The 21,626-nt window shown below is 43.3% G+C and overlaps 2 protein-coding genes across 3 annotated transcripts in view; one reads left to right on the top strand and one right to left on the bottom strand.

The window, feature by feature from the left end:
* FASLG (Fas ligand) overlaps positions 1-21,626 on the bottom strand; it is a 158,269-nt gene that overhangs the window by 39,568 nt on the left and 97,075 nt on the right. The window lies entirely within an intron of this gene.
* On the top strand, positions 3,063-17,778 carry TNFSF4 (TNF superfamily member 4). Of its 2 annotated transcripts, XM_081012354.1 has the most exons (4): positions 3,064-5,503; positions 11,734-11,890; positions 14,416-14,452; positions 17,376-17,778. In XM_081012354.1, exons 1-4 carry the CDS (start codon positions 5,333-5,335, stop codon positions 17,377-17,379), a joined length of 369 nt encoding a protein of 122 aa, XP_080868480.1. In that variant the 5' UTR covers positions 3,064-5,332; the 3' UTR covers positions 17,380-17,778. The 2 variants fall into 2 exon arrangements, with proteins under 2 accessions (XP_080868479.1, XP_080868480.1); XM_081012353.1 differs by lacking the exon at positions 11,734-11,890 and having other exon boundaries at positions 3,063-5,503.

The raw sequence follows: 21,626 nt of genomic DNA, 5'->3' as shown, positions 1-21,626 counted from the left end.
TTTGTAGATACTACTCCATTCATCATCCATCATCCTTTTTTTATTCGACCGTCAGTCAGAAAAAAGTACATTTTGTCAATACACAGTTAAAAACACTACTCCATTCATATCCCCCATCAAAATCTGATTGTAATCCAAATAATCCAATAAGGTCTCATGCAGCTTTTTAAAGAATTCAGATTTCCCCTCATTCGGTGCATAAATTCCTACTATCAAAAATTTCTCTCCTTGAACTTGAATTTCAATTGCCAAAAATCTTCCTTGGTCATCTTTAAAAATTAATTTCGGTGATAGTGTCTCCTTTGCATATATCACAACTCCTCTTTTTTTAACTTTGTCAGATGAGATAAACTCCTGTCCCAATCTCTTATTAATCAGTAGTTTCCTGTGTAACCTTGTTACATGTGTTTCTTGTAGACAGATCAAGTCCAATTGTTCCTTTTTTAGTAAATGAAAAACACTTTTTCTCTTCCGAGGAGAATTCAAACCATTACAATTCCAACTTAACAGTTGCAGAGCCATGATGGGGTTATTTCGCTTTACCTCCAACTGCGCCAAGTGTCTGTTCTTGTTCTGTCAGTGGTGTCTCTTTCTCTGGACCATGCAATCCAAAAGATAAGTTTGCTATATCTAGTATTCCTTTTTCCAGTGCTTTTGGCTCTTCTCCGGATTCCACTTCTTTCTGTAGATCTTCTCCGTGATCCTTCAGAAACCTATATTTGTCATTGACTGATCTTATTTTTATCTTTCTTCCTTTATATTTAAAGGACAGGCCTTGAGGGAATTCCCACCTAAAGATGATTCTGTTTCTTCTCAGCAGGGCAACCAGATCTCCGTAGTTGAGCCTTAAGTCCAAAAGGTGTTTTGGAATGTCCTTGAATATCTCCACACTTGAGTTGTAAATTTCCAAAGTCTTTTGGTAATGCAGATTCAAGATTTTCTCTCTCTCCTCTTTTGTTCGAAGGGTAATCAAGCAGTCTCTCACCTTGTTCCTCCTTCCTCCTCTTCCAAGTCTAAATTCACTCACTATCTTAAATTCTTCCTGCCCCAAATCCTGCTGCCAGAAATCTGCGAATTCCTGCGTAAGAAAACTGCGTAAGCCAAATTGTCTTTCTCACGTTCTGGTACAGCCCTGATTCTTAAATTTCTTTGTTTCTCTTTCAATTCAATCATAGACAATGTCAAACTGTGGTCCTCAAGTTGCTTATATACCGGTGGTATCTTCTCTTGAGTAGCAATTGCTATATCTTTTGCTTCTTCAGCTATCTTTCGGGTCGAAGCAGATTCCTGTAGTAATTTTTCAATAGACTCTGTGTTGGTATTCACCTTCTGTCCCAAATTATTGATGCTTGTAGTATTCTGGTCAATTTTAACTGATGCTTCAGCTACTTGTTTATTTGTTTCAGCTACTTGTTTAGCTAAATTTTCCAAAGATTCATTAATTTTCCAAGTGCCTGTGCCAAAACGTCTTTGGACAACATAACTTTTGGTTTAACCTGTGGAGGTGCAGCCCCTGGTATTCCAGATGGTCCAGATGTTGAAGCCCTTCGCTGCAACGCAGTATCTGTCCGATAGGGTCTGCCAGACCTAGTAGTTTTTTTCCTGTGCCAACTCTAACTTTCCTCTTCCATCTGCCATAACACTCTCATGAGGATCCAAGGTCGTTCCCACGGCTGGAATTTGTTTTGGAATGGAAAATTCCTCTAGCCCAGTTGTTATTGTAGCAATGTCAAGCCTCCTCTAGGGGGACACAGTAACAGCCAAAGCTTGCAACTTTAAAAAAAGAAAATAGTCCTTATAAGTCCCCCAATTCACATAAAAACAACAGTTTCAGTTGCACTTAATCAGTTACTTTAAAACCAAGAGAAGTTCAGAAACACTGTATCTCTTTTGCAGAGTTAGCTGTCAAAAGGCCTCTGCTTACCGATAGGCTTTCCACAGAGCGGCATTCCTTATCTCGGGGCAGTCCATTCCCAGGTTTTAGGCGGTGGATTTTAGCTTCCTTTTCCCCTTTTTTTGCAGATAAATACAGTTCAAACCTTTCCCCCCTCCTCTCCTGCAATCCGGAGGGGAGATCGCTTTCCAGATGTTAAGATTTAAGTCTTTTTTCAAACGTCTTTCTGAGTTTCCGCTTACAGTCTCTTTGCTTTGATCTATTTACAAGAAAGGAAGGCAGACTTCCTGTTTATACCTTCCCGCTTCGGTGCCGAATTAACTTGTTTTTTCCCTTTAGATCCAATTTAATCCTACTCACGGGTAGTTGCTTTCAAAGTCAAATTGTCCCAGGAAAAAGTCAGCGCTCTCCGATAACGGCTATGCGGCTTCACTCCGCGGAAGAAGCAGTCGACTCTCAGCACCGCGCCGCTCACCCCGTCTCGCTCCGGAGCCCTTAGAAGGGTCCCTTCGCAACTTGGGGGGGGGCGCAAAAGGTGCCCGCCGAGTCCCCACGTTCACAGGCTTCACCCGCCTGTGATTTTTAAAGGGCCCCCGCTTCGCCGCAGCGGTCAGACCCAATCCCGTGGAGCTGGTCCCTCAGAGACTCAGAGGGAATCCGCCATTATCGATGGCGCCAACCCTTATCTGCTCTTATATTTCTTGCAAGTACTTCCAGGACCAGAATAAACAACAGCGGTGATAGCGGGCATCCTTGTTTAGTTCCTTTTTGTATCTTACATTCATCCATTATCACCTGATTTACAATTAACTTGGCATTTTGTTATGAATATATTGCTTGTATTCCTTTTAAAAATTTTGTTGTTGTTGTTTAGTCGTTTAGTCGTGTCCGACTCTTGGTGACCCCATGGACCAGAGCACGCCAGGCACTCCTGTCTTCCACTGCCTCCCGCAGTTTGGTCAGACTCATGTTTGTAGCTTTGATTTAAAAATTTAGGTCCAAAATTAATTTCTTCAAGCAATTTTTTCCATGAACTCCCAAGACACATTGTCAAAGGCTTTTTCAGCATCTATTTTACAGATTTTTTCCTTTCCTTGTACAGTTCTGAGAAATATTTTACAAATGCTGCTCTTATTTCCTCTTGTCTGTAGTCTTTCCATCTGTAGACTTCATCTTGTCTGTAGTCTTTCCATTTATATTAATTTTATTTATGGAGTTTCTCTGTTCAATTGCCACGCTAGCAGTTTTCCTGATTTATTGGCATGTTCAAAGTACTTTTGTTTCATTCTTTTTATCTTTCAGCTATTTTTTTCATTTAACTATCATTAACTATCATTGGGTTTGTAATATTCTAGTTGCCTGCTTAGCTGACTCTTTATTTGCTTTTTTTGACAATTGTTTCTCCCTTTCCATAATTTCATCTAAAATCTCTTTTTTCTTTTTTTCTTTCAATTTCCTTTTAAATGAACTCTGTTGTATAAACAGTCCCCTCATTACCCCTCATTTAATGAGCTTTCACCCTGATTTGCTTGCATAAAACTTATACAGAAGTTAGACCGCGTCTAGTTTTTATTGAGTGTTTCAGGGGGTTTTTGTAGGCATGATATACAAAAATGCGCATTCATCCTGATTTACTTGCCCAGTGTTTATATATCTTCTTGTTAATCATTTGTTTGCCCTACACTTTTCAGTGCATTTTCCTGCCCTTTCCCAACCACAAAAGGGTCATTAAAAAGGATTTGATGTGTCATGATGGCCAAGTACTTTCACCCGCTTTAATTGCACAGTCCTTCTGCAAAAGGCAGGCTTGAAGCTGTACCCGTCAATAAATAGATCTGAGCCACAAGGGGGCATCTTGGGAACTCTCCTGGAAATAAGAACTTTTCATTTGACTTCAGAAGTGAGCAAAATGCTTCCTTGCTTATTAGATTATATCAAAGGTAATGTTATGTTTTATATGCCTGTTGTTTTTGCCATGGAGTTTTTTTGGCAGGGATACTGGAGTGGCTGGCTGGACCATAAAGAAGGCTGATTGCCGAAGAATTGATGCTTTTGAATTATGGGGCTGGAGCAGACTCTTGAGAGTCCCATGGACGGCAAGAAGATCAAACCTATCCATTCTGAAGGAAATCAGCCCTGAGTGCTCTCTGGAAAGACAGATCCAGAAGCTGAGGCTCCAAGACTTTGGCCACCTCCTGAGAAGAGAAGACCTCCTGGAAAAGACCCTGATGCTGGGAAATATTGAGGGCACAAGGAGAAGGGGACAACAGAGGACGAGATGGTTGGACAGTGTTCTCGAAGCTACCAACATGAGTTTGACCAAACTGTGGGAGGCAGTGGAAGACAGGAGTGCCCGGCATGCTCTGGTCCATGGGGTCACGAAGAGTCGGACACGACTAAACAACAACAATGTTATGTTACTTGCCCTGTGTTCATGGGACTAGGACAGATTACTTTTTAAAATAAAACAACCACATGAGAATGGTACCTTGTTCTGATTGAAAAAAATTCAAACTGTTGAAGGCATTTAAAAATGAAAAATAACCTCCTCTATTTGAAGAATTTGGCCTTGCTGGAGGTTTATGCTCTCATGAGAATATGGGAATTGTAGTTTATACCCCACAGAGCTACAGTTCCCAGCACTGTTAGCAAACTACAATTCCCATTCTTTTGGGGGGTATACACTATAAGTGCATGGTGTGTACACAGCTATAGAACTTGTTTGAATTTAAGGGGTAAAGGTTAGAGGGAGCATGCATGATTAGAGGAGGAAAGGGAGAAGCCAAAGAGGGTATGGTTTCAGGAGTAAGAGGCAGTACTAAAGAGACCCGGTTAATACCAGGGGCTGGCCTAGTATCTTTTATTTAGAACCATAGAATAGTAGAGTTGGAAAGGACCATGAGGGTCATCTAGTCCAACCCCCTGCAGTGTAGGGATCTTTTGCCTAATGGGCTCAATTTCACAACCCTGAGATTAAGACCAACTGAGCTATGCCAGCTAAACTTTGCTTTTATTTATTTTATTTGTAACCCTTCTATTTCTAGCTTACTGTGTTGCACTGTGTTCACTGAGTGACATTTGCCTTGTCCATCTTCTGACCCAGACACTCAGAAAGGGGGTCAGACAGGCCTTTGAGCAACATATTTGCTCCACGTTTGGGAGGCACAGCCAGGAAAACAGAGATCCATAAATCTCTGGGGATCAGCTTAAATGTCTATTAAAAATGAATTGGGATATCTTAAATATCAACCACCACAATCACCCACAGAAGGAGAGAGAGTGAGATTCAAGGGAAATTTCATATTAGTCATAAAGAAGTTCCCCGCCTCTGTTTGCATATAAGGCTTAAAATGATCTCTTAATGCTATTTAATAGCTGTCCCTGGGAATTCACAGCTCTCTGGCTTCAGTGTTGATTTTCTTCCTTTGTGCTTTGCACATGGAGGAACAAGTGGAGATGGAGGCCAGAAAACTGGAAGAAGCACCTGCTGAGAAATGTGAGGAGGACAGGAAAAGAAGCAGACAAATCTGGATGCAGCTTGGGACCATGGCTGTACAGCTGGTGGTCTTGCTTGCCTGCCTGATCTGTATTGGCTTGTGCTACCTTAGGGTAAGTCTGCAAAAGAACCTTACAGGTATGACTCTCCTGACAGATTCACACAGACGAGGCTTTCCCATCCTGAAGTCCACAGATTTTGTTTATGTTTAGGCTCTCCTGAATCAAAAAGGCACACACTTTTCATATAATAAAGTTGCTTTCATATAATAGGGCTCTTTTAAAACCACATGATTGGTATTGGAAAGCCTGCTATTAAAATGGTCCCTTGGTCTGTTCATCTGCATGTATGCTAAGGAACACATACAAAAAGCTGCGGGCTTCTGTGGAGTTAGGGTATGTGCAAATCTATCTTTGCAGAAGTTACAATGTAAATGGCAGGTTATTTGAGCTCTTCCTCTGACTCAGATTTAGCCACACTGTTTCCCTCCTTAATCACAAGATTCTCCAACAATGTAGGACAGGTTTATTGCTTTGCTTCCTTAAGAGAGAAATATTACAGCCATTTCTCACATCAACTGTTGTTAGAAACGGGTGGTTTTAAATACTAGGAGCACGTAACGATCATTTCCACTTGGTGTTCAACAGTTATTAGTATACCTCAAAAATCGCCAAGTGCCTTTGGCTAATGATAAACTTTGTCCTAGTTTTCATCATTTGTTGGTAAATCTCAGAATTTGTAACTAGTAAATGTAAAAAATCTCATACCACTTATTTTTGAAATTGGCTGATAATCTCAAAGCTTGGCAATCTTAAGGACAATTTTAAAATTCCATTCTCATGTTTATATTTTGTTAGAAAATGCTAGGCTTTATCAAGGCACACTGAAACAATTGGAAAATAAGTCTTAGAACCATAGAATTGTAGAGTTGGCAGGGACCCCATGGGTCTTCTAGTCCAATCCCCTGCAATTTGCCAGTAAATTATTTTTAAAAACCTTACCAAGTTCATTAAATAAAAAGTGCAATGCCACCCTCATTCCCAAAATTTAGTGATAAATACCAGCACTGGAAAATAACACAAGTAAACCTCACATTTTTATTTTGGCCAGATTCAACAAGGGAGGTCCAGATTTGTAAATGTACTTGCCTGCAGAAGTGGGGCTGGGTTTGCCACACACAGATTAGAAGAGCACAGGGAATAAAAGTGAAGAGAGGTGGAGACGGGTGGGAGTGAGACCCGAATAAGTGATAGTTCTGATCATCCAGGGACTGCTAAGCACCTTGGGGGGGGGGGACAACCAATTTCTAGTTCTGAACATAGAGGCTGGGGCAAAGGGGGCTTTATCGCTGTTATTTATTAGTGTTTGTGGAGAACAGGAAATACTAAAATAAAGACAGTTGCAATGAGGGGGCGGTTGGACCTTAGCATGTTGACATCCTTTGAGAGTCCAGTTTGCCCTGCTTGTGAACTCCATGCCAGTTGAAATGTGCTTAGGATACTATTTCTGTGCTGGGGAAAATTTTTCACAAAATGCTAGTGCAATGAATTTACAATAGTGGTTTCTGCTGTCACAGCAGCATTACACCACACTAATTATTTTCCTCTCAGTGAAGTTATTTAAGAGTAGTCCTGACTATTTTTGGCTCAGGAAGTTTCATTTCAGCCATTTTAATCGGTCTTGGAATAGCAGCCTTTCAAACTCTGACTTAATTTTTTAAAATGTAGCTAAAATTTTTATACATATTGAGACACATTCTAAATCAGCCTAGTGTTTAACACTGTATCCACTCAAACGTTTCACTACTTCTTCATCAACCTGTAATTGATGTAATGGTCAGATTGGAGAGGAAAATATATCTGATCTACCCTGATGGATAGACCTGCAACCATACATGGAACAAAATAAAGGTCCATGAGAGAAAGGTAACAATCTGATGCATGATGATGGGCTGGTCCAAGAAATAAGATCATCTGTCTTAGCTTTGCAGTTTTTGTTCTTTTTAATTCTAGTGTGTGGGTTTTGTCAACAGAAGTGGGGTTGAACTACTGGCTAATTAGTTCCCTCCTATGATAAACTCCTCTGGTAGAGGAATACAGCTGTCCATTTGGAACCAGTAAACTGTACTATATTTTGCTTTTATCAAACAGGTCAAATCATGCCTTAATATTTAGTTTTAAACTAAGCATGTGGTTATTTAAATTTTATTTAAAATGTTGGCAATTCAAGAATGAGTTAGACCAAGTTAATGGCCTTTTAGGCTTCCTCCACGTGAGTAGGGGGTTTTGAATAATAAAAATTATATGTCACCGGGGGGGGGGGGTCAGGTTTTTAGAGATGCTTAGGTGGGGCATGGCCCAAAAAGATTGGGAACCACTGCTCTAGATTTATTGTGGGGAACTTTGTTGCTAATTCATGAATACTAGCCTTTTGATGTGCTAAGAAAGTTCCTTAACCAAAAGTGCTTCTTAGAGTAAACTCATAAGGAATAAACTCATCAAAGCAACATTCTGGAGTTCTAATTAGATGGGGAACCTGTTGGGAGATACCCCTGAGGCCTTGTGCCTTCCCCCAATGCAGCGTCACCCGAGATTTATCACTCCGGTCTCCCGTCACGTTGATGTGACCCATATCCTCCTGGGACATGAGCACACGACCAGCAGAGTCCAAAATAGTCCAACATTCAGCTTCACTGGATGTGTATGAGAGGAAGAAAAGCTTTTCTCTATCCACTCTCCTTACCGTGTTTAATTTTATAAACTTCTGTCTTGTCGCCTCTTACTTGCCTTTTCTCTAAACTAAAAAGTCCCAGATGCCTGCAACCTTTCCTGTCAGAGGAATTGCTCCATCCCCTTGATGTGGGGCTGCCTTTGTGCCTGATCTGGAAGCTCCCACTGGCGCAGAATGCTGAGGCTGGACGGGTGGTGGAGACAGACAGCACCTAAGTCCCTGGAAGCTTGCCCATGCTGCCCAAATGCTTCTGGGTCAAGTTCAAGGTTCTTGTATTATTTTACAAGACCCTTAAGAACTTGGCTTCAATATACTTTTAAGGACAGAGGTCTTCAGCCAGTTACTGTATGTGGTCCCGCATGCAGGGGTGGCCCATTTTGCCATCTGAGGTGAAACGGGAAGGTGCCCCCGCACTCCCCAGCGCTGCTGCCCAAGGGTCACTTGCCAGGGTTGTGTGGCTGTGGCTTCCGGCGAGATCTCACAAAAGCTCCACAAGGTCTCGCCAGAACCTGGAAACTACAGCCCCTCCTCCCTGCCTCTCCAGTGGAGGCAGCCAGAGGGGAGAATTGAATCAACTCCTTAGGAATTGCCAGTGCTTTTTTTTAAAAAAAAGGTGCCGGAACTCAACATGAAGTTGTTACAGTAAACATTTGAAAAAAACAGTGCTGGTGCTGCGTACTCTTGAGTATCCCAGGGAACATGCACTGTTAATTGCTGCAATTTCATTAAAAACCAGAGACCAAAATGTATGGACCTAGAATCATAGAATCATAGAATCATAGAGTTGGAAGAGACCACAAGGGCCATCGTGTCCAACCCCCTGCCAAGCAGGAAACACCATCAGAGCACTCCTGACATATGGTTGTCAAGCCTCTGCTTAAAGACCTCCAAAGAAGGAGACTCCACCACACTCCTTGGCAGCAAATTCCAATGTCGAACAGCTCTTACTGTCAGGAAGTTCTTCCTAAGGTTTAGGTGGAATCTTCCTTCTTGTAGTTTGGATCCATTGCTCCGTGTCCGCTTCTCTGGAGCAGCAGAAAACAACCTTTCTCCCTCCTCTATGTGACATCTTTTTATATATTTGAACATGGCTATCATATCACCCCTTAACCTCCTCTTCTCCAGGCTAAACATGCCCAGCTCCCTTAGCCGTTCCTCATAAGGCATCGTTTCCAGGCCTTTGACCATTTTGGTTGCCCTCCTCTGGACACGTTCCAGTTTGTCAGTGTCCTTCTTGAACTGTGGTGTCCAGAACTGGACACAGTACTCCAGGTGAGGTCTGACCAGAGCAGAATACAGTGGCACTATTACTTCCCTTGATCTAGATGCTATACTCCTATTGATGCAGCCCAGAATTGCATTGGCTTTTTTAGCTGCCGCGTCACCCTGTTGGCTCATGTCAAGTTTGTGGTCAACCAAGACTCCTAGATCCTTTTCACATGTACTGCTCTCAAGCCAGGTGTCCCCCATCTTGTATTTGTGCCTCTCATTTTTTTTGCCCAAGTGCAATACTTTACATTTCTCCCTGTTCAAATTCATCTTGTTTGTTTTGGCCCAGTTCTCTAATCTGTCAAGGTCGTTTTGAAGTGTGATCCTGTCCTCTGGGGGGTTAGCCACCCCTCCCAGTTTGGTGTCATCTGCAAATTTGATCAGGATGCCCTTGAGTCCATCATCCAAGTCGTTGATAAAGATGTTGAATAAGACCGGGCCCAAGACAGAACCCTGTGGCACCCCACTAGTCACTCTTCTCCAGGATGAAGAGGAACCATTGATGAGCACCCTTTGGGTTCGGTCAGTCAGCCAGTTACAAATCCACTGAGTGGTAGCATAGTCAAGACCACATTTTACCAGCTTCTTTACAAGAATATCATGGGGCACCTTGTCAAATGACCTGCAGGTACTCCCACCAGACTTGGAAGTATGCTCCCCCAGCAGCCTCACCAGCAGTTGGGGAGCATGTTAGATGCTATCTGTAACATTTGTGCTGGTTGGCAAGGAAAATAATAGGTATAAAAAGAGAATTCCTGGGTGCCTGGTACTCTGGCAAGAGAGCCCTAGCAGAGATTTAAAATCACAAAATATGCATCGAAGTAGAGCATGGAAATATAGGCTGTTAGACTTCTAAAATCCCTCCTCCTAGCTTTCTTCCAAAGTTGCCCACGTCCCCTTAGCATAGCAAGTAAAAATGGTTTACTTGCAAACTCTTCAAAGGTCAAATGCATGTGCTTTTCCGTACAGCAGCAAGAAAAGACAGGCAGTACAACTTAGTTTAAAAAATGTTTCTAAACATTTAGAAAAATGTTGCTAAAGCCACATGGTCTATGCTTGGAGCATCCAGCTTAGACATCTTTACTAGTTGGTTCACATGAAGGAAAGGAAAAAGAGCAAAGGCTTTGGTAACCCTTCTTCCCAAGGTGAAGGTGTGTGACCTAACTAAGCTTACGCTATGGCCTTAACCCCTCCACGCATTAACTAGAGCTAAGCATGTTGGTTATATGAGGCAGATATAGCCCATAGTTTGCATTGGGGTCTTGTACCACCCATGATACAATTAAAGCATGGTTTCTCTTGTATGGGTCAAGATTGGTTTCACTGACTGATCAGATCATGCCATATTCCATCATCACCTATATTCTCTCCTCTATCTCCCTCCTAAACAACGCTGATGCCCAATATCAAACCTGTGTGTTGCTTATTAGTTCCTTACACAAAGCTGCAACCAAACCTTTACCACACCCCATACCAAGGAACAGAACCTCAGTTTCTGTAAGAGGTCTAGTTCTAGTAGCCTGTGCTCAGGTATGGGGATCCAACAGAAGACATGTTACCTGATGAAAGTGCAGCCACCCGTGGTCAGGCCTCTCAGGCCCATATTTTCTATACTACAACTTCAAGGATAATCACAGTATTTTACCTTGGAAAAACAAATCTTTTATTGGCTTTTGCCACAGTGATCAGAGGAAGGGGGATAGGGAGAACCTGAAATAAGTACAAACAGGTTGGAATAATTTTCATTTGCAACTCAACAATCTGTCTTAAAGTTGATAACCGAGTTCTCATTCTTGTCTATCTATTAAAATTCTTTTTCATTTGAGTATCCAGTGAATGAAAATTCAAGATAAAACATTGTATGTCTGGTGGATGTTTTTTGTAAGCTTACTGTGCATGGTTTAGAAATTATGGTGGCAAACAGTATATAGATCGTTGGAATGAGCAAACAAACTGTCATCATGGATTTATCAATAGTTTTAAGAAGAAAAGATGAAACGGGGATTGGAGACACTCTGTTATTGCATGCTAGCTATACCAAGTGGGAATGTCCTCGAGAAGGTTGCAAGGTTGCTGTGAAGGTGTCTGCTTTGCCTTTTGAATACTGTAACCACCATCCATAGTTGGTTTGCTTTCTGTACATATACTAAGCCTAATTAGTCCCACTGTGAATGACATCTGAAACCAGGACCGTGCAAATGAAAGCAAGCTTAAAAATGATGCCTAAAATCCTTCCTCCCACCATAATTCTGCCTTCATTTGGATTCAAAATAAAGGCTGGTTTTCTCTGCCTCTAGATACTTCCACAACATTCCAACCTACCTGTATGTTCGGTTGCTTGCAGAACACAAAGAGCATCTGCCACCACCATATGCGGTTGAGCAGGAGGACACAGAGTGGTAACCAAACCCCCAGGCATCACGATCACAAGAACTCTCTAGCAGCTGCATGCACCACCTACAGACTAAGGGAGACCAGCGCTTGCTCCCACCTCTTCCCTAGTAAGAGGCCCATTTACAAATGTCAAGAGCTCTCTAGGCAGATGCCAAAGTGCACTGGCCGTTTGGGGGCTGTTTAGGGGAAAACCCTGGTCCTTTGCTCTTTTTTTTAAGCTGTGAAATTGTAATCATCTTTGTAATTGGTTCAGAACATTAGGGATCTTTTTATATTAAAAACATCTAAATTGGGCATCCCCAACCTTCAGCCCTCCAGATGTTTTGGACTACAATTCCCATCATCCCTGACCACTGGTCCTGTTAGCTAGGGATCATGGAAGTTGTAGGCCTAAACGTCTGGAGGGTGGTAGGTTGGGGATGCCTGATCTAAATCAAATGTGTTTGTCTAATATTTAAATTCATAATGGGTGCCAGAGCCTTCTGGAGGTGTCTTCTAACAGAAAGAACCAGGGAAGATGTTGCTGCTCTTTATGCTTGGAAGTACAGTTGGAAAACTGTACTTGGGGGACTGTGCCAGTCTGCTGCAGTCTAAATAATAGCCTTATGCTCACTTAAGGGATGCGGGTGGCGCTGTGGGTTAAACCACAGAGCCTAGGACTTGCCGATCAGAAGGTTGGCGGTTTGAATCCCCGTGATGGGGTGAGCTCCTGTTGCTCGGTCCCTGCTCCTGCCAACCTAGAAGTTCGAAAGCACGTCAAAGTGCAAGTAGGTACCCCTCCAGCGGGAAGGTAAACGGTGTTTCCGTGCGCTGCTCTGGTTTACCAGAAGCGGCTTAATCATGCTGGCCACATGATCCGGAAGCTGTACGCCTGCTCCCTCAGCCAATAAAGCGAGATGAGCGCCGCAACCCCAGAGTCGGCCACGACTGGACCTAATGGTCAGGGGTCCCTTTACCTTTACCTTTAACTTAAAGACTAAAATCCTAACCCTGCTTACTTGGGAGGAAGCCCCGCTGAATTCAAAAGGATTAAATCCTGAGTAGACATGGTTAGGGTTGTGCTGTAAGGGTTCTGTTAGGAGTCATTTTGCAAAGAAACAGGAAAGATGATTGTAACTTTAAGAACTGTTTCTGTGAGTTCTGGGTGTGGTTTTCTAGGCTGATTAGGTTCAGCTGGTGATGACTACAAAAGGAGGAGAAGTTGCAGTTTGAATTTGCCTTCAAAAGAGAACACCCACATGCTTTGCGTTTGTAAGGTTGTAAATATGTTTGTAAGGTTGCTCCAGAGAAGTGGACACGGAGCAATGGATCCAAACTACAAGAAAGAAGATTCCACCTAAACATTAGGAAGAACTTCCTGACAGTAAGAGCTGTTTGACAGTGGAATTTGCTGCCAAGGAGTGTGGTGGAGTCTCCTTCTTTGGAGGTCTTTAAGCAGAGGCTTGACAACCATATGTCAGGAGTGCTCTGATGGTGTTTCCTGCTTGGCAGGGGGTTGGACTCGATGGCCCTTGTGGTCTCTTCCAACTCTAGGATTCTATGATTCTAAATAAAACTCTTGCTTGAGTATATTTTACACCTGTCTCATGGTTCTGTCATGTGCTTCCAGGAGGATACAGCTCCAATAGATTCTACTCAACTAAATGACTAGTCAAGTGATTTCAATGGTTCTACTCCAAATATGAGTTCCTTAGACACAACCTAACAGATCTATTGTAGTATAAACTGTTTCAGTCTAAAACTCATTTCATCAGACATATGACAGATATATATTACATACACATACACACACACACACAGGGAGAGAGAAAATTTTAATAATACCGCAGTCTATGTTATGGGCATGTGAATCCAGTTATATAACTAAAACAAAGGCAGGAAATAATACTGGATAGCAACATGGCTATTTTGGAGCTACTGTATATGTGATGTCTTCAAAGTGAAGTTACTGTACAGGCTTGTGCTGGGGGGGGGGGGTGTGTGCTATGCATGAGATGCCGCCAACTGCTCTAATCCCCAAGCCTGCAAAATATTAACTATCCTGTGGCCATCCTTCTTGACCCCTCTGGTGTTTACTAAGAGCTCAGCTTTCCCCGTTCTGCCTCTGAACACAAACACACAGAAGTGGATACCTTGCAGCCCACAGAGGTTTTACTCTCTAGTAGCACTCCACTCTCCCAGTGCTGTGCACTGCCTCTGAAGAGGCCAATGTTCCCAGCATCTCTCGGGGGGGGGGGGGAGGCAGTGAATTGGGGTGCCAACTTGGATAAAATATTACCGGGGGGGGGCAGATAAGCCCCACCCTGCTCACATGATGCAGTGCATGCACACCATTTGAATGGCAACTTTCATCAACTTTAGGGGGCCCCAGCATCCTCATATAGTTTTTTTTGGGGGGGGTGAAGGGACCTTAGCCCCTAGGAGTTGCACCTGCAGTGGATCTGCACAGGCAGTGCTCTGGAGTTCTGTAGCTTGCAGGAAATAGTTGTACTAAAGGACTGCAGTTGAGACCTCTTAAAACTTCCCATGCAAAAGGCCCCATAACGTTGGTTCCCTGGTGTCCCATCATGTCTGCATTTCCATCTGGAGCTTGTAGGCACCTTTCATAACCTCATGTTTTGTTGTGTTTCAGAGTCCAGACCCACAGGCACAATGGATCTACATCAAGTGTGAGTTCTCCTTCTTCTCCTCCTCCTTCTCCTTCTCCTTCGCCCTATTCCATAGGCTTGAGGTGGGTTGCACTGTTCTCTCCTCCCCCATGACCAGTTGATGCTTCCAATCTTGACTTCCCTCCAACCCAATTTGCCCAGAGGGAACTGAAGCAGCAATGAATATTCTCTGACCAGGCTGCATGAGGGAGAAGAACACTCTCTCCCGGGCTCTGCATTTGCTCCTCTAGTGAACATCCAGGCAGGAAAATGATCTAGATGGGCTTTACCAGGAAGAGAAGAACCATCTTCACCCTCTCCTACTCGGGTTTGCCTGTTCCTTCCCTCCCACCTTGTTCCAGTGAAAGAGGCAGGAGAATGAATTTAGGTTGAAACAGTTGGAGAATAATTCCTACTGGTTTCTTCTCTATTCCCTTTTACTGCAAACAGCCTGATACCTGAGCAGGGCAGAGATAAGAGGTAGAATGAAAGTCACGTTGAAGCTGCGCTTGGCAGCCTTCAGGAGGAGGAAAGCTTTTGGTTCAGCTAATGGCAGGTGTTCTGGGTGGAGCCAAGGATGCGCAGGGGTGGGGAGATCAGTAAGACATTTAACAGAAGCCTACCGAATTTGCACTTTCTCCAACAATATGTGGACCAAAAAACAGATACAGTGGTACCTTGGGTTACATACGCTTCAGGTTACAGACGCCACTAACCCAGAAATATTACCTTGGGTTAAGAATTTTGCTTCAGGATGAGAACAGAAATTGTGCGGTGGCGGCACAGTGGCAGCAGGAGGCCCCATTAGCTAAAGTGGTGCTTCACGTTAAGAACAGTTTCAGGTTAAGAACAGCCCTCCAGAACAAATTAAGTTCTTAACCCAAGGTACCACTGTATTCTGCTAAACTGGCTCTCTGACCAAATAATATGTACAAAAATTTGTATATTAGATGAATGTGTGAATTAAAAATGCACATTTAGGAAATAAATATATAAAATATATTATGTCAAGGGAAATGGCTCGCAAAAAATGTGTATCGGGCAAAAGAAACGTGCATTTGAATGCTGATGAACTTTCATGAGGACTTTAAAAAATAATACTCACAAACTGATGCAGAAATGTGGAGAACTGAACACAAGATGAGAAGCTGAGGTGAAGCCCCCAGATTTAGACAGAATTGTAGCAGCAAAAGATGTATACAAAGTGTTTCCAAAACATACAGAAGAATAAAAAGCATTTAAGCAAATGGTGGGTAACAAACACACAAAAAGGCTACAGAGAACAAAAATGGTTAGTTTGAATATATTTGGTGCAGGTAGTTCAAAAATAACAATCTGCCTGGACCAACAGCTTAAACTCTCTTGTTTCTAAGACAGAGGTAGAGATAGATGGAAGTGAAAAATATTACTGTTGTTCTATCAGGATTGGGTGTGTGTGTGCAAGGGGTTCAGCAGGCGCAGTGGAGGTTCAGGAGCAACAGGGAGAAATGGAATGCAAATGCTGTGATTAGGACAGAAAGGTAGAAAGAACAGCAAGATTTGGAAAATGGTGGGACAGAGAGAAACTCAAGGATTCAAGGAAGGGGGGCTAAGTGCAGGGAAGGAGCAGCTGAGTTCCCTGAAGTTCCCTGTGACTCAAGAATCTGGGGTTAGGGCTTGAAGAGCCAAGCTCTCAAATTTTGAATGTTAGCAGACTGCATTTTATCCACAAAGGTAGGCCTGCTTTCTTAGGCTGCCCTGAGCCCAGCCTTGTGTGAGATTCCAGCACAGCCTAGGAACTTTAGAATCCTTCCAAAATGGGGCAGAGCGGAGAAATGACTCCTGTCCCCTTTAGATCACCCTGAGAAAAACGACAAGCATGGAGAAAGAGGTCAGGGGACAGGTTGGAGGAGGCAGGAGGGAAATGCCAGCTGGGATTGGAGCTGAGACATATGGTAACTTCTGACAGAAGAGTTTGGATTTGATATCCCGCTTTATCACTACCCGAAGGAGTCTCAAAGCGGCTCACATTCTCCTTTCCCTTCCTCCCCCCCTGCTACTGGAAGGATTTTTTTTATTTTGACTATGGCAGACCAACACGGCTACCTATCTGTAACTCCCCCACAACAAACACTCTGTGAGGTGAGTGGGGCTGAGAGACTTCAGAGAAGTGGGACTAGCCCAAGGTCACCCAGCAGCTGCATGTGGAGGAGCGGAGATGCGAACCTGGTTCCCCAGATTACGAGTCTACCGCTCTTAACCACTACACCACACTGGCCAGTTTTTACCCAGAGGCCTAAGTGAGGCAACCATTTTCTTGACAGAGATCTGAAATTTCAAGTGCTGAAATGTCAGGTGCTGACAGAGTTTGTGTGTAAAATTGAGGAGTCTGGAAATGCAAACAGCAATGGCAGGTAACAACCAGTAGGGAAAATGCTTGTTGGTTAAGACCCGTGGCCCCAAAGAGATGAGAAACAGATTAGGTGGAGAGTCGGGAACTTGCATACTTTTTTGAAGATGAGAGCGAGTTCAACTCCTTTCAATGATTCTAGTTTCGTCCTTTCAATGAGGGCAGCTCCTAGAAGTTCGCTTTCTCTGTTGTGTTGCCAGATCCTTGTGCTTTGTACAGCCACTAGCAGAACAAGGGTCTTAAGGGACAGTGAGATTGAGCACCTTGGAAACAGACACACATCCCCGCCACCTATCAAAAGTGGGTTAGAGGCACCATTTTGTGGTTGGCTTCAGATGCCCAAATGTCTTGAGCCAGCCCCACCCAGTATGCTTAGGGACAAGCCCTACTTCATGCAAAAGCTTCGGCAAAGACCCTTGCTTCTTTACCTTCTTTTATAGATTTTCTGTTCTCTTGCTTTTACAATCCACCTCCAATTTTCTTTTCTCGTAAGAGAAACTAGTAGGTTAGGGACTAACACATTTGTGGCTTTTCCTGTGTTTTCTTGCATTTCAGATGAGTCCATTGCCTATAAGAAAGCGATTGGTATTAAAAAGAGGGATGGCACAATGGAAATAAATGTTCTAAACCGCTCCATCCCAATCCACTGCGATGGCCTCTACCTGTTCTCTTTGGAGGGAACCATCACCCTGCCCAGGGCTCCGCACGAACTGATCCTCAGGGTCTACTGTCAGCCCCAAGAGCCCCTGCTGGAGGTAAATTGCAGTGAGGAGAATACAAAGGTGAAGGAAGTCTTCTTGCATGAATTTCGTTCCCAAGAGGCAGTCTACTTGGAGGCACACCCTAACAATACTGAAAATAATGAAGCACTCACGCTGGATTTGAATCTGAACCTCATCATGTTAACTCCTCGTTCATATTGCCGTCCTGAAAATTAATAAAATGACCAGTGAACTCATCTCCAGCTGTTTGGGCAATTGTGTACTGGCTTCGAATTAAGCACATCCAGAATTGACTCCCACTTGATGTATTTGAGAATAATTGTTCCCGGGTCTAATTAGTGTTGGTTGGCCAATGGCATAAAAATTTAAACAGACCACCTACGCCCTGACCGCGTGCTGACCTTGTGTGGATGGCCATCCCTTGCAGATCAGGGTCTTCTGTCCCTTCTGAACTGAGCCTATGCAGAAGAACGCATGGAGCCACTGGGTACCATCCCAGTGCTGGCATGTGCCAAACATGTGCAGCCCTCCAAGCGTGTAGGTTCGTGACCGTGCAGTTTTGAGCTGGAAGAAATTCAGTCAGACTCCAACTTTTCAGTCAGTTCAGTCCTTTACTGACAGGTCCAAAGTATTAAGGCAGTTTCATTTCATACACTATATGCAGGCTTCCCCTAGATCCCTAGCAGAAGGTGCAGGCTTCAAATGCAAAGGAAGCACAACTCACAGCATACATACAGCACAGAGTTCAGTGTCAAACTGGCAGAGCTTCCTTGCAGCAATGCAAAGTGCCAGTGTACAGCCCCTCTTAATAGACCCAAGAATGAACACAGTTGCCAGGTCAGTGACCTTTGAACAGTAATCACAAGACCTGCAGGTGCAAGAGAAGAGAAGCAAGTGCAACAGATTTTCCTTAATAGCAATTAAAGGAACCTAACACCCCTTCTTAATTCTGTTTAGGAAAAAACTTGTACCAGAGCATGTGCGAAGTGTTTATACAGTTAGCTTCACTAATCCCAACTTTTCAACTATTTCTTTGTGTCTTTCGAAGCTGATGGGTTTTGTCATTATGTCAGCAATGTTCTGGCTTGACAAGTTTCATTAATCCTTGTGCCACTTGTCCCTAACATGTCTATATTTTATGTCCACATGTTTTGTCCTAGACTTAAATTGTTCAGACTCTGCCATGGATATACAGGCCTGATTGTCCTCATAAACTGTCACAGGTAGCTTGGCTTCTACATTCATATTAGTAAGAATCTGCACAAAATAGGGAAGCTCATTGCTCAATTCAGACAGAGCAGCATATTCTGCCTTGGATGTAGATGCAGATACAAACCCCTGTTTCCGGGATTTCCAACCCACCAGAGACCATCCAAATTGTACTACTATTCCAGTAGGGGACCTTCTTGTCTATACATTATTTCCATAGTCTGAGTCACAGTAACACATTAACTCCTCTGCCCCCAGACCCCCGGACTCTGCCACATGACCCGGAAAAACTGTCTGCGGACAAACGCCGGCTCCCACAGCCTGTAAAGCGAGATGAGTGCTGCAACCCCAGAAAAAAATTTAAAAAATTAAAATCAGTGCCGAGGTGTGGCATTTTTTGCTAAACTTCTAAAGTTTGAATGCCCCATTCTCTGATGTAGGAGATGGGTGCAGCTGTCGTGGAGAGGCTTATTGGCTAGAATTGTTTGAGCAGATACTTGCATTTTTAAAGTGGAACTGACCTCAGCTGTATCCTGCATGATATACAAGTTGTTCTCACGATAACCTTGTGCACATACCATGCCATCCTTCTCAATCCAGCAAGTTGTGCTAGGAAAGATTACAATGTAATTATCTTTTGTCAAGCATGCTACACTTAGCAGACAATACTGGAAATTTTCCACTAGCAAAACATTCTCTAAATGTGTCCTCAGACAAGGCACATACCCTGGCACTTGCCCTTGGATTAAAACACATGAACCATCGCACAAGATATAGAACACAATATAGTTTGAGGACTGGGAAAAGCTGTGGAAAGTAGATCTGAAATTTGCTGACTGTTCCCTGCTGAAAGAAAACTATACGAAAATGATGTATAGATGGTATATCACACCAGTACAAATAGCAAAAATGTATAAAACTGGGTCAAACATATGTTGGAAATGTAAAGGAAAAGTAGATACTTTCTATCATATGTGGTGGGAATGTAGAGAAGTTAAAAAATTTGGGGAAATGATATATAATGAATTGAAAAAAATGTTCAAAATGACATTTGTAAAAAAAAACCAGAAGCATTTTTGTTAGGGATTGTGGAACAAGACCTGCCAAGAAAAATAAAAACCTTATTTATGTATGCTACAACAGCGGCAAGAGTCTTGTTAGCACAAAGATGGAAGAATGAGGAAATTCCAACGAAAGAACAGTGGCAAGAAAAACTGATGAGCTATGCGGAACTGGCCAAGCTGACATATAGATTGTGTGACAATCGTGGCTTCAAGGAAGAATGGGAACTTTTCACAAATTATTTAAAAAGACAACAAAATGATTTGGACTCCTTGGCAGGTTTTGAATAAACATCCACAAATTTATTTGTTGAATATATGCTAAATAAGGCAATGATACGTACAATTGTACAATATGCAGAGGATAATATGTGCAAAGAAACCGGAGAGAGCTGAGGGATGTCCTGGGGGGGGGGGGGAAGGGAGGGGAGGGAATAAAAAGGGGGAATGTAAATGGATATATTGATTAATAATTTGGTTGTTAAAAATTTTCTGTATACACACACACACACACACACACACAGGCACACATGAACCATCAGCAAAGGCCTTAAGAAACACATAATTCCCAGGGGTTCACCAAATGCTTAGTACAGGCAGAGTCCAACAGCCAGAATCTGTCAGCAGCTCTGGTTTCAGGAACTGTCCCTTTCACCACAGATGAGACAAATTATTTGCTTCTATTTTGAATGGGGATGTTTTTTATGGCCAGCATCTCCAGGCAGTACAGTCTCTCCTGAGGTGTTGCATCGAGCCACACCAAAAACACTGTCACATGACAATCACCCTGGCTTCTCCCTCGCTGCCTCGGCACGCTGACTCCTTCAAGAGCTGATCTCTGCAGTTTGCAGTCACAGGTCAGCCCCCACTTGGCTTTCTCGATGCTCCGCCAGCTTCACATGCTGTCTCTGCTGATGTTTCTGTTCTTGCTCTAACGCAGGGTCAGGTCAGCCACATCCATCGCCTCTAACGATACCACCACAACATCCAAGATTCAGGTAGCAAGTTCAGGACAATGTAGGCTTTATTCAATTCAGTAAAAGCCATTCCACGCTCTTCCAGTTCCACAAACAGCTGTTGCATCCTCTGTTGATGGGCTGATACACTCTCACCCTCCTGCAGAGTTGCCTTGTAAGCCTGACCTTGGGCTCGGCAGTGGTGCGTACATAAACATCTCGCAACACATTCCAGCACTCCTTTGCCATCTCCATGCCTTTAAAATGAACCAGCTGTTTTCCAGACACAGGATAATGTTAGACCCCGCTTTGTCTTCATCTTTCAGGTGCCGGGTGCTCACCTCCTCTGGTTTTGGCTCGCTTACAATGTCCCACAAACTTTCCCGGCGAAGAAACATTTCCATCTTAATGCACCAATCAAGGTAGTTGTGGTCATCTCACTTGCTGGATCATCACCTTGTTGTGGTGAGTGGGCTTGCATGTTCCTATAACCCTTGTGAGCGAAGCCGTCAGGAATCTCATACTCCCAGCAGGGTCACCCAAGGCAGTAAGGCCAAAGGGAAGGAGCTAGACAAAGAATGATCCAGGAAGTCCTCAACAGCAGAACACGCGGATGATAACAAGCGATACATATTAAAACGGCTGTGAAGGTGGATGAAGGCTGCAGCAGATAGGAATCTACCAGTTTGTTGTGACTACTTCATGCCATTGGAACAGAGCCCTACTGCAAAGACTGTGTGTTGGTCAGCATGCACTGATCTACACACATAAAACAAATTCACACACAGGCGACTTCCAAAACCCCAATCCAACCCCCCAAAGTCCCATTGCGATTGGCAAATGGTAACGGGGGCAGGA

The sequence above is a fragment of the Podarcis pityusensis genome (assembly GCF_964106645.2).
Source record: "Podarcis pityusensis genome assembly, chromosome: 6".
NCBI lineage: Eukaryota > Metazoa > Chordata > Lepidosauria > Squamata > Lacertidae > Podarcis > Podarcis pityusensis.
The sequence above is the reverse complement of the archived record's forward strand: the minus strand, read 5'-3'. Positions and strand labels throughout refer to the sequence as shown.

Coding starts and splice junctions, on each gene's coding strand:
- TNFSF4 (XM_081012353.1), top strand. CDS start 5,333: ATGGAGGAACAAGTGGAGATGGAGGCCAGAAAACTGGAAGAAGCACCT. Junction 5,504..14,415: donor TTGGCTTGTGCTACCTTAGG/GTAAGTCTGCAA, acceptor GTTGTGTTTCAG/AGTCCAGACCCACAGGCACA. Junction 14,453..17,375: donor ACAATGGATCTACATCAAGT/GTGAGTTCTCCT, acceptor CTTGCATTTCAG/ATGAGTCCATTGCCTATAAG.